At 33.3% G+C, this 13,495-nt stretch overlaps 1 protein-coding gene across 1 annotated transcript; it reads right to left on the reverse strand.

The window, feature by feature from the left end:
* Nucleotides 1–262: 262 nt before the first annotated feature.
* LOC127715977 (leucine-rich repeat-containing protein 74A-like) lies at nt 263–8,280 on the reverse strand. Its single transcript, XM_052222080.1, has 7 exons — nt 8,244–8,280; nt 6,941–7,026; nt 5,329–5,523; nt 4,898–4,993; nt 3,493–3,762; nt 2,644–2,729; nt 263–479 (listed from the first exon to the last, which is right to left on the reverse strand). The coding sequence occupies exons 1-7, from the start codon at nt 8,278–8,280 to the stop codon at nt 263–265; spliced, it is 987 nt and encodes a 328-aa protein (XP_052078040.1).
* Nucleotides 8,281–13,495: the final 5,215 nt, after the last annotated feature.

Below are 13,495 nucleotides of genomic sequence, written 5' to 3' on the forward strand. Positions count from 1 at the left end.
CAACATAAAATCAATGGTTAGTAAAGAAGGCGAGACATTTCAGCGTGTGCACTCTTGTTTTTCCTTTTATGTAAGTGTTGACTATGACAAGAAAATTGTGGGTCAGCCGTTTTAAAGACAGAAGTCTTGTGGCATCCATGATTTCATTTTCAACACCTTATACATGTTTAATCCGACGAGCATAGTAGAGTTGCGTGGTGATGCTTTGGTCTTATTATCTAGTGTTTGAAACTGAGACACTTGACGATTGGTTTGATCCGTGTTAACGCATTACTGGAGAAATAGATGGCTCTCTTGACTTAATTGGCGGAAGTAGTTGTTTTGGTTCTTGTATCTTCAACTGAAATGTCATAGGATCGATGTGTCCTCTAGTGAATGACCTTGAGTATTTGTTGTATTCCTGTTTAATCTGTTGGCGAGAAGAACGAGCGAAATCTCGGGACATTTTTCTTATTTTTCTGTCTCCTTCCAAGAATTCTCTGAAATAAGTACATATGAAACAAATGTTTAACAAAATATATTTAAAACACAAAACTCGATCCTAAGCAGGTTTTTTTTTTTTTTTTTTTTTGTTGTTATAACAGAGGAAGCGAAAAGGACAATAAAAATAATTAATCAAACAAAGTCAGACAGACGAGATAATATTTAAAAAAAAAACTGTAGACAAAAGACATTCAATACGACTACAAAACACACAACACAAAAAAATCAAATTTAATCAATTTAAATATGATTGGTCTTGTCATATAAATTTACACCTCCATATCATGGGGCCTGAGATGGTAGTGGTTTAAAAAACGCTAATGACTCAATTTAATCATTACATACATTTTGGATATCCTCTTGGTTTTAATGGTATTATGTGTGCTGTCATTTTATTGATCTAAAAACATGTTATAATTGCCACTGGGTGTTAAGGATCGGATGTTCGCTACTCTGTTTCAAAATAACAAGCATTTTAAAAGAACGTTATAAATTGATAGTATATAAATGAAGGAACTAAAAAAGCAGAAAAAATTAAGGGTCCGTGTGCTTGTTTTCAAGATATAAGCCATTGAAAATTTGATAGGAAATGATTCTCTTTAGATTTTTCACATATTTAACATTGGCACCTTTTTTCTTTCATAAACAATGAAAAAATAACAAGAGTTTTATAAGATTTTCAAATATGACTTTTTAAGTTACATGTTATAAAATTATGAAAAGAAAAGTAGGGGTTAGCGTGCAAAATTTTTAAAGGCACTACATGGATAAAACAAGAGGATTCCAAATATCTGACAAAAAATCAAAAACAAGAGGAGCGAACATCCTTAAGAAAGTATAACGTAACAGCCAATCAATCAATATTACTGTTTAACGGAAACGAACCCTCCTATTCCATCCCCAGCCATAGTTACCAAGACTTCTATTTAAGCATTGCATTAATTAAATTTAGAATTTAAACAAGCTTTGACAGAATTGAACGTAGAAAGGCAACAAGTTGAACAAACACATTTAAACAAAAAAGTAGAATATACTAATACAGTCATATTAAGAATTCCAAGTTAATTTAAAACATTGGGACATTGAGCACTCGGTTTGTTTGGAAGTGATAGTTGACAATCTCTTAGGTATCCCTAGCCCTGTGCTGGCAGGAAACAACATTGATACAATCATTAAAGGTTTTCTATTTCCTAAGCCAGGCCTAAAATGGTACAACCTTTCTTTCAACACTCTTCGACTTGGTTCTGATTTGACCATGTTACTGTTTTGATTCGGGCGTGATCGACTAGTATTGTATAGATGAAACACGCTATTCGCGTAATAAAATATAAGCCTCTTATATTTTTGAGATTTTTTCTTGAAGTACATGTATTGCGCATGTGTATTTTACCTCCTCAAACATTCCGAGGTCACCATATAAATCTTAAAATCGAAAATAAACCTTTTCATTTAAAAACAAGAATATGCAGTGTCTTATACATATTTACGAACATCCTAGCGCTCAAATTTTGAGGAAGTGGTACTCTCAGGGTTTTACCTCAAACTGTATAGGAATTATCATTTTTAAAATCAAATTTAGAATAAAAGATGTTGCAAAGATATTGTATATTCAAATCTAATATGATCCGGCATTAGATTTGCAAAACCGATCTCAAGTAAAATTTAAGCGATTCAATAAAAAGTAAACCGATTTTTAAATTTGTATTGCATACATGTATATATGATTTGTCCAACAGGGACTCGGTTAGCAGAAAAAAATTTTGCTTATCAATGTTTTTTTCAAATCTTTTTTCGTATTTCCTGTCTATTTGTATTACATTATTAACGTTTATAACGTTGGCATCAATATTTCTTTGTTTTCTAGCAATGTGCAGTTTACTATCCATATCCGTATAATGAAAAATCCTACAGGAAATACGAAAAAAGATTTGAAAAACATTTATCAACAATTTTTTTGATCTGCTAACGAAGTCCCTGTGATTTGTCCCAGCTTTAGCCTGGCATCCTGGCCTAACTTCATCTTCGCGTCAGTCGAGCAACCGGAACCAGGATCCCATGCTTTCCAAGCTTCAACTCTGTTATTTAAATAGATAAACACAATCGAATTATCTGATTGGTCGATCTTTAGCTGTGACGTAAGCATGTAATTATGTATATTACCCTAAATCAATGGCGCCGCTGTTATCTGTATCCATGAAGTCCATTATTTTCTCGATTACACTTCTGGTTACGGACACGCCCATATCCTGTAATATGTATAATCTGCTTTGGTATACTTATAGATTATCGTTGGTTATCTCAACGAGATTGATTTTCTCGCTTGAGCCGGTACGGCGAAAGTGAGAAAAGCAATCGAGTTGAGATGACCAATGATAATCAGTTTATCGCTATTTTACCTATGACAACGTTGTTAATTCATTAACAACGGCACGTGTTCCCTTAATTAGTTTCTAGCGATAATTGTTTATATCACTCGACTCCGCTGAGAAAGGAAATTATCAGTCAGCAAGATCAAAGAAAAATTTCGTAAAATAGCGATAATAGACTACATATCATTAGATTGGATTTTATTAGCACACATGGTGTGATCATGCATAGAAGTATAATTTATACCATGTGCTATTCAATGAAGTGGATTAGTTCTTTCCTTAATATTCAATATGCTTTTGGAATATACAAAATTCAAATGATGGACGTGGACCAGATTCTGTTTATTGATAAGGGTATTCTCGCGGTGTTTGTTACATGCATTAATAATATTTCTTATATTCATTTTATAAGAACATGTAATAGTACTATTGCTAGGAGCTAGTAGATATGTTTTACCTTTAAGTTAGTTATTATTATTATTTTGCATAAACTAATATACTACATACATTATTGGAGACACGAAACATCGCCTAACCCTCGGGACTAACTTTTATGCACCGTTTAACCTGTGAGTACATTGTTCGTGTTGTTTAATAAACATATATTTACTTAGAAGTAAAAAGTTATATTCAAACTCACTGTGAAAAGTGTCTGTATTTCGTCAATAGTCAAAACGTCATTATTGTCTTTGTTTATTTTATTGAAGAAATCCTGAGCTCGGTTCTTTTCCTTCAGCAAATACAATAATTTCAAAGGATCCATGTTGAACACTGCAGGTCCTTGAACCTCCATTCGGAGTTTATCGGGTCTTACACGTAGAGGCAAAGCTTTCTCATATGTAACTTTAAGTTCTTGATGTTCTTGTATCTTTTGCAATATTTCTGGAAAATCGTGGTCAACAACTATTTTCTATATAAAATATAAATCTGTTAGTTTTCGAAACTAAGGAACATTTGAATGTTAACAAAATATTTAAAAATATTTATTTTTGTAGAAATTTAAGGCAATTTTTCAATAGTTTTATTTGTATTTGAATTAAAATGATAAGTTCGTTTTATATACGTTGGTTAGTATCGCATCTTTTTTATACTGTCAAACCTATCTATAAAGGACACCCTCGGTTCCGATAAAATGACCTTATATGAAGAGGGAACTCTGAATTAAGGTTCTATATGCATATAGGTACATTGTACTACTACAGCGGGACAATTATAAGAGTTAGGTTTTCACTTAAATTCTAAATAGAGGTGACCTTTATATATCTTTTGATCGTCTGCTCAGAGTACGATGGTTGAGTTGTAGAAAAAAAAAACGTGTTTCATGTCCATATGTGTCTGTTTCAAGTCAGGAACCTCATCACAAGTTATCATTTGTTTATTCTGTTTTGTTTTATCAATTAGAGAACTTGGTATTGATGTAAGGGAGCTACCATTTGATTTTTATGGGGGGGGGGGGGGGGGGGGGGGGTAGGATGAAATTTGAAAAAAATTAGCAGGACAGGAGTTTTGAGTAAAAAAAAAAGGCAGGATAAGACACTTTTGGCAGGACAGAGATTACAACTAAAAAAAAATGCAGGACAAAATTTTTCATCCTAGCCCTCCCATAAAAATCAAATGGTAGCTCCCTAAGATCTTTGAGCTTGCCAAATCTAGACTAGACTCGTGAAGATATAGAACCAGTTTGTTGACCTCTATGTGTTATTTGTGTTCTGTGTCGCATACCAAAATCTTGTACTTACAAGATTTTACGATGGTCCTTATTTTTTAATCAAAAAATTTATATATTGATTGGAATTGATATGAAAATCAATCGGCTTCGTACGTCTGACGGGATTGCATCCCTTAAATGATAATCAGTTGAGCTACGGAAGTACTTATTTAGCTCGCTGGTTATGAGCGCTGACTGCGAATATAGTGGGGTTTTTTTGGGGTCATGTCTCGGATATAACAATGTAATTTTCTAATGGGAAGTATGCTCTGGTTACAGTCGGTACTGCATGCAAAATATAAGGACAAAAACCTTTCATTTTACTTATTTACTATACCTCCATTATTATTTCTGTTAATCCAGTAAAGTTAGTATCAAATAAAGCTTGAAGGAAAATGGATGTGAATGGTGGCGTAATCGGATTGTGGCTCAACTACAAAAGATATTCAACATTACGATTAAAGATTGTTTCTAAGGTTATTCATGCAAATCACTAGAATATATTTTAAATGTTGAATTTCATTTGTTTTGATAATGTACTTTAATGTGTACAACAGTGCTTTTGCAATTTTTAAGTGTATATACAATTTTACAATGTACATGTACCGTGAGCGACATATATGCAATCCAATCAGCTGATGTGATAAGTTCGTATTTTTCGATTTGAAGTGTTGTTCTTGGTTCGACCTTTTTCTTTTAGTCACGTTTTTTTTACGATTTTTATTGACCCCGTTATATCTCCTTTCTATCATTGTTAGGCTTACATACGTTGAGCTTTTGAAGTGTTGAATTTCTGCATAATCCCTTCATTAACTCCAGAAATGCAGGTGGGTGAACTCTATTCCAACTTAAATCAAGTTCTGTGAGATTTTTATTGTTCTCCAAAGCCTCTGACAGTGCAGAACATCCTTCAAAGGCAAAACCATTCCAAGACACATTTACAAATGTAAGTGAGGTATTACTCTGAAAAAACGGTACTGAATATAAATAAGAAGATGTGGTATGAGTGCCAATAAAACAACTCTCCATCCAAGTCACAATGTGTAAAAAGTAAACAATTATAGATCAAAGTACGGCCTTCAACACGGAGCATTGGCTCACATCAAACAGCAAGCTCTAAAGAATACATGAAATTTGAAGCATTTCTAAATTTTGCTTGTATCGTTTTTCGATTGTTACGTTGTAGACCACGAAAAAGCTTACCTCTGCCTCCTAAAGTGGAAAAAAAACAAATACAGGAGAGGAAACTCGTTAATTAAACAGTTTCAAAGATTGAAAACACATATTGTCCCTACATGTATATAGTAAAAACTACAAAGAAAAGGAAATGATATGAAACATGATCCTTAGCATGGGATATATATATAATACGTCCTCTCTGTATTATTTGCGTCCCTTTCCAAAGAACTAGTAAAATATTAGGAGTACCAATTAGTTGACTGGCACACAGTTCCGATCCAAAAGCCTCTATGCATTGATCCCCAGTTGTTATACAAAAGTGTTTGTGTTTCCTACTTTTGACGAATATATGATAGTTTCTGTTTTAAACGAGTTGATTTATTATCAAATATAAAAAAAAAATTAAGATGTTGTATGATGGCCAATGGGACAACTTTCAATCCAAAAACAAATGACTTAGAAGCAAGTCATCGTTGAGTAAACCAAAACCGCATAGCAAGCTTTAAAAGGCTTCAACATGACAAATGTAAAACAATTCAAACGAGAAAATGAATGGCCTGAATTTTAATAAAACAAAATATACAAAAAACAAATATGTTAAAAAACAACAAACCACTGAGCCTGTGTTATAGATAATTTCGATATGGAACGATGTAATCTTGCTTCATACTGACTTGATTTTCAGTCTCAAAACTTTCTAACTGCCACGTCCGGTCTGTGTTTTTGTTAGATGTTTTTCTTCTTTGTATCTATCTGATGAGTTAAGCCCTTTTCAACTGATTTTATTAGTTTGATCTTATCTTGTACTGTTACACCACTGTCCCAGGTTAGGAGAGGGTTGACGCCTTCTAACTAGTTTAACCCCGCCACGTTCTGTATGTGACTGTCCCAATTTAGGAGCCTGTAATTCAGTGGTTGTCGATTGTTGTTGACAGTTTTTGTATATCATATTTGTTTTCGTTCATTATTTTGTACATCAATCAGGCCATTGGTTTTCTGGTTTGGATTGTTTTACATATGTCATTTTGGGGCCTTGTGTAGCTGACTTTGCGATATGAGTTCTGCTCGTTGTTGAAGGCCGTATACGGTGACCTATAGTTGTTAATTTCTATGTCATTTTGGTCTCTTGCGGAGAGTTGTCTCATTGGCAACCATACCACATCTTCTTTTTTTATGATAACCATTTTGTAAATGTATTTACCTTGATTGCTCTAGATATATCAATTGCTCCGTGTCTTCTTATGTGGTTCCAACTCAGATCAAGCTTCTTCAGTGTTTTATGTTGGCCTAGAAAATATATAATATATATAAGTCTAAATTGAAAACAACGTTCAAACCTATGACTGCGTTGGATAAAAACCGCAATTTTTATACGTGTGCATTCAAAACAAATTTCTTGGTAGAGGGGTCTAAATACAGCACAAACAACATTTCACAAAAGACTAAAAAAGTGAAAAAGTATATTTTAACAAAACGCATTTGACTAACATGTCGAACAACGGATGTTCTTAAACCCTGCTGGCTGCCATTGGTGATTGCCAAATATATATATATATATATATAATTGACTTTAATTATTACATGGAGTAAGACAACAGTTACTAACAAATATATGTTAACCTTGATTAACTCGTTAGTATCAACATCTTCACTCAAAATGTATTAATGGCATTTGGTAAATATTTAGGAGGAGGGGTTAAGGGATATTCTGTGTGGAAAAGAGGCTGAGTTCCAGACTAATATTTGTTTAATCACAGTAAAAATGGTTTAACTCCTCTCCATGTTGTGTCTTTACCAAGTTAGGCTAGCTGTACCTATACTGTTTCTGGACCGCTTGTTGTTTTACGTTGATTTGACGTTTCACTTTCGAAAAATGTATTCTGTTGCATGGTTCTACATATTTTATGATAATGATTCAATTTCTAGATTCTCCAATGTTTGATCTCACATAGTATTATTGAATATATAGAAAAATTAAATATAACAAATGCATGCGTTTTTTTCATTTTCTATTTTGTTTGAATACACACCCAGTTCTACTGCTAATTCCCGGCATCCGTTTTCTTCCAGATTATTTGCCCTGAGTGACAACCGTTTCAAATTCTTGGACTTCTAATGAATAGAAAAGAAATTGCAAATTAGTAACACTAATAACACGAAACCTATAGCAATGGCATGAAAGGTTATTCAACAAAATATAACTTTCTGACGAAAAAAAGGATAAAAAAATGTTGTTGCTTGTTATCCAATGAGTTGCTCGTCGCGATATAGCCTTTTTGTGCTGATGTGGCGTAAAGCAATCACCAATCCATCAATCTAACAAATCAAATAAAGACCAAATGACAAGGATGTTAACAATTACAGGTCACTGTATTGCCCGAAACAATGAAAAGGACTCATACGGTATTTAAGTAAATTATATAAGGCCACTTTATAACAGCAACATTAAAATGAAAAGATTTTTTTTTTGGCGACCGAAACAGTTTTTTTCTGCATGTATTTACCTTCAGCAGGAACAACCCCACCACCACCCCACCCCATTTCAAAACAATTACGGTACAACAGATAATGTCTCTTGCTCAAGGGAAAATTATCTGAAAATCCAAAACATAAAGTTCAACAGCTAATCACTTCATTAATGACTAAAAGAAAAGCAAAACCCACACATAAAATAAGAGCTATGCGCGAAGAAGATACGTTCGATTTAAAAAGATTTCCACAATTAAATATCATCAAATTAGATTGAAAAATGGGATGTGAAGCAAACAATTTTCTTGATTTTTCAACCGATGAAATCCAGAAAACAAATATTTCTAGTCCTATGGCTACATTTAAACGAGAGGTGCTATAATAAATCATTCTTACCCTGAGAAATGTTGATATTGTGCCACAGTCATGTTCACCAATTTTGTTTCCTAGAACAAAAGTAAACTTTTCTTTATGCATACTAGTAATTTAAGATACAGCGGTTAATGACATCTTATTCTTTATATATTAAACTTATTTTTTCTGCTTTTGCTTTTCGTTCTTATTTCCCTCTGTTTTGCAATTATCCAGTGCACTTTATTAATCTATATATTTTCAATTTAAAAGAGACACTTGAATTTATAAAGGCAACTCCCAGGTCACTGAATGTCCTTAATAAGAAATGTAACTTAAGTAAGTAAATTTTCTATTTTTGAAATATTTTTTTCTTCAAAAAAGCGTATTTTTAATAGTAGTACAAGGACAAAACATTCTCTTCGGGTACTCTCGCTTTCCCCATCAACAAAACCGCTCCATTTTATGCATGTAATAACCAAAGTCGCTGAATGTTTCGTTTAACATCAACAAACAAAAAGGTAAACATTTACTAGACAGTAGACATGGTATGACAACGGTCTCCAAAGGTCCAAACTAGACGTTTTTAATCAAAAGTGTAAACCTTAATCACGATGTCTAAAGACTGTATCAACCTCATAAAAGTAACTATAAAACTTGCCATAACTTTTTGTACGTACAGGAAACAAGTGAACTAGTTCGAGACTGCTCTGACGTCTAACGACCCTTTAAGGACATGCTGGACTATTGGACATGGAGACCACAACAAGTCATTAATAAGGCCGTCAGATTTCAGAGCAATCTCAAACTAAGAGTGAACATACCTGATAATACAACGTTCTCTAACTGTTCAAACTGGCCATGTTTAACTAAAGTTTTCAACCGTTTTCCGCACATACCAGACTTGTTGAGGACCTTTAGAGAATATACAATAAGTAAATACAGTGTTGCCCATCCATACGTTCACAAACTTTTTAATTGTGCATGGAGCCTGAACAAAATCTGACTAAATTTAATCAGAGATTTTCCATCAAAACTAAGTTCTAAACAAATTATTTTTCTAGATATGACACAAAACAACAACTGCAGAGGTTTCTGAATCTTGACAGGCACGTTTATGTGGCTTGAATAGCGTAGTTTTACTTAGATATCAAACACCTGAGTGTTTAATATCGTTCGGAGGACCAAAAAAAGGGACTTAAGCACATAAAAGCACATTTTAAATTAGAATGAGTAAAGGAAAAGGCAATTTACTCTATTGTAACAGTAACATGGATAACATAAGACAAAATACTAAGATCCAATTACATTCAATGTTTTATTGAAAGGATACTCAAAGTACATATTATTAACTGCTTGTATGAAGCCTTCCCGTCTTAGACTCTAATATAGGTGGCTGTATTTCAAGATAGAGTTCCTACAGCAGTGTCGAGACCAGTACAGGACGCAAAACCTTGAAAATTTCAATTCAGAAAAAATCAAATGGCACGTGAAAGTAATCTTGCGTCAAACAAGAAATGTTGGCATATCTGCGTAATTAAATTAATCCTTTTTAAATACAACGAATATATAATATTAGGACCTAATTACTGGCTAATGTGGGGATCCATCGGCTGCTAACAAGTCTATATTACAATTTGGCTCATGTAGTGCACATATATATTCTTACCAAGGTTGTTATATTCTTGTTTGTCTTAAGTAACTCTGACAGAAGGCGACTTCCTGCTATATCAATCTTGGTATTTGACATATCAAGCTGATGTACGTATTGGTCATCCTGAATCGCAAGCAATCAGACATGATAGGAAGAAATATAGATATATACATGTATGAAATAAGTACCCAAAAGATCTAAATACATGACTTGTATTGAATATGTATAATTATCTAAGTTGTTTTCGGATGAATACTGTATTCCTTCGGCTTATAACTGTTGTTACACGTAAACATATCTTTTTCGTTGGTACTAATTCTGTTTTTTTTTTCATTTGAATTACTCATGACAGTATTAGTTTCTAAAGTGAACCTGGGATTTGTCTTAAAACATTTTGATCAGACAAACTACGGACAAGTCCACAACCAATATTCAAATATTATTCCCTTTTTTGTATACAATTGCAGATCTTAGATTTTGCGTTGGTAGGAATGTAAAAAATATGCAAGGGTCTATGACCGCCTAGGACCCAGCAAATCTATGATACTAGTAGTTGCCTTGCAATGCTCCAATGGGAAGAATATCCCGGAAATGTTGTTTGCTCTATCCCTCTCCATCTCACTTCTTTTACTTTCAGCCTATGCTTTGGATTTTTAGGGCAGCGAACCCCACCTACATGTAAATTCGCCCTTGGTATATTTCATTTTTCTAAATTTCTTTGATACAACGTACATGTATATTTGATAATCAAATTTTATAACATAAAAAAAAATATATTACTTTACTAAAACATGAAATTCCTGTCATCACCTTGAGCATTGCCAAGACGCTTTCCACATAATCTGGTAGCATGTGCAACTCAAACTTTTCATTTCCAATCTGTGAAAATAAACAACGAAACGGTACGAGAGATTTCTGTTGAAGATTTTGGTGAAGAAAAGCAGTTTTTCTGATAATATATTTCTTCTTTTCTAAAATTTTTCTTTGTCCTGAAATAAAACACATGCATATGTATTATGGCCGTATCAACTGAAATTCTTTCATAGCGCGAAGATTCCTTTTTCGAGGCGTGAATATTGCTTTTGGATAGAAATCAATATCGATCCACACAGTATTTCTCAATCTGTTTAACTAAATCAGAGTTCTATATTTTAATTAGATTGAGTATTTCTCCGCCCTTAGTAAGAGCAAAGCGAGACACAATATCTTGTTTACTGCAATTACCGAAAAACAAGCTAGGTGTTAACAGTTACATCTAGTTTTAAACTTGGTAAATATAAGGAATATGATGTTTTTGTGTATCCTTTCTTTCAATCAATGTCCTTATTTCAAGGCACATATACCCTGAACATTTGCTGAAACTTTGATGGCAAAACGCAGTCAACGAACAAGAATACAATCCAATAGACTGAATTATATTCAAACTTCAGCATAAATCATAATTACTAAGATCATTAATTACACCAAAAATCTAGTTGTTGTGCTCTTCCACTAATCGCAGGTGTATTGACTTTTTAATAAAACAAACTGTAGACTGCATATGAGGCATAGAACTGATAAGAACTTTAGCAAGTTTATTATTTTCATTTTAATCATTGGAAGTTGAATCTGTTAAAATACTTTATTTTTATCAAATTGTAGACTGGTAGTCTTATTTTTGATACAGATAAAAAGCGATTGACTTCATCTTCTATTACTGTTGTATAAATTCTTTGAGGCCCATAGTTATTTTACATGCCTGGTCTAATGGACCTGTAGCTAAGGCGTGAAACTGGATTAATCTTAGTATTGAGCTGCCGAAAAAAAAAGTGTCCTTTTTTATCTTTACGGAGAATGATATTAAACTGCGAAAGATTTATTTTAACTGTCATATATACGCTTCAGTTTTTTACTTAATGATCATACTGTATTGCATAATGTCGCTCTGAGGCCAAATTAAATAACCACGAGATGACCGTCATTTATTTTAAGTTAGATCAAAGACGTGCTGAATTCTGCAACGTTTTACAAATCACTTCGACCATACCTTCTGTTATTTCTTGCTGCCTTGACTTTTGTTTTTCTCTGAAATGTTTCAAGAAAACCGTATCACTTCTCAAGTAAACTTTACTGGGGCACTTCTTGAAAACAGATATGTGTCTTTTCGCTCGATCATTCATTAATCTGTAAGATAAAGTAACGATCTTAGCAATTAAAACCTTTAAGAATGTATGTTGTTTAATTGTATTGTATTGTTACAAGTAGTATAAAAATACCACTGAAGGATCATTATCGTAGATACAGTAAACTATGGAACGCCATAGCTGTCTTATGTGTTAAATTGTATGCTTGTATCAGCATATAATGATAAAACATCAGCAGATAATGACAAGTTATCAGCATATAATGACAAAGTATCAGCATATAATGACAAAGCATCATCCTAGCATTCAATTTAACACATAAGACAGCTACGGCGGTCCATAGTAAACTCTGTCAATTAGTTACATGCATTAGAAACTCGTTCATATGTACGTAGTGTATATACCATCTATATGAGTAACACAGGGACAATGTTGTTTCAATTGTTAGTATTAGATTATTCTTTAAAGAGCAATTCGTTTTGATTTGATTTTGATTTTTGGTGTTTTAACGCCACTTTTAAGCACCGCTTTTGGGCTATTTCTTGGCGGCCAGTTTTTATTGGTGGAGGAAGCCGGAGTGCCCGGAGAAAACCACCGACCTTCGATAGGAAAACTGGCAATCCTAGTCAATTAAGATTGGAGTTGAGTGCGCCCGCACGAGCGGGGTTCGAACTCACAACCTCAGTATTGACTGGCTAGTGATTACAGTAGTAACTACTTACACCACTCGGCCACCGAGTCTCCTCAATTCGTTTTGATAAAACAGGGAAAGTGTCATTGTCTCAAATTTAGCAGTTGCAGTGACCACTTTCAGATGTTTTACAGTTATGGATTAGGAATAAAATCTTAATTGCTGCAGCTATGTTTCTGTCATCAAATGAGTGCCTTACATGTATCACTGCATGTTTTGTATGGCAATATGAATCGCTATACTATCTTGTCTTTTTCTGGTTTAATTGCCAAAATCTTAACTTAATTGTTGCTGATAAATGATAACACTTCAATGTAAATGATATTAAAATTTTAAATGATACTACACAGTTTTCTTAATATCCATTTCTTCTCCTAGTCAATTTTATATAATTTCGCACGTGCTGTCATGGTTGTGTTGGAATATCGTCTCATCTCATTGAATAGTCTTTTCTTTTTATTACAACTT

Source organism: Mytilus californianus, unplaced genomic scaffold (genome assembly GCF_021869535.1).
Source record: "Mytilus californianus isolate M0D057914Y unplaced genomic scaffold, xbMytCali1.0.p SCAF_9, whole genome shotgun sequence".
Taxonomy (NCBI): Eukaryota; Metazoa; Mollusca; class Bivalvia; order Mytilida; family Mytilidae; genus Mytilus; species Mytilus californianus.

Coding starts and splice junctions, on each gene's coding strand:
- LOC127715977 (XM_052222080.1), bottom strand. CDS start 8,280: ATGGGGTGGGGTGGTGGTGGGGTTGTTCCTGCTGAAG. Junction 5,524..6,940: donor ATATATCTAGAGCAATCAAG/GTAAATACATTT, acceptor CCGTTTTTTCAG/AGTAATACCTCACTTACATT. Junction 4,994..5,328: donor CAACACTTCAAAAGCTCAAC/GTATGTAAGCCT, acceptor TATCTTTTGTAG/TTGAGCCACAATCCGATTAC.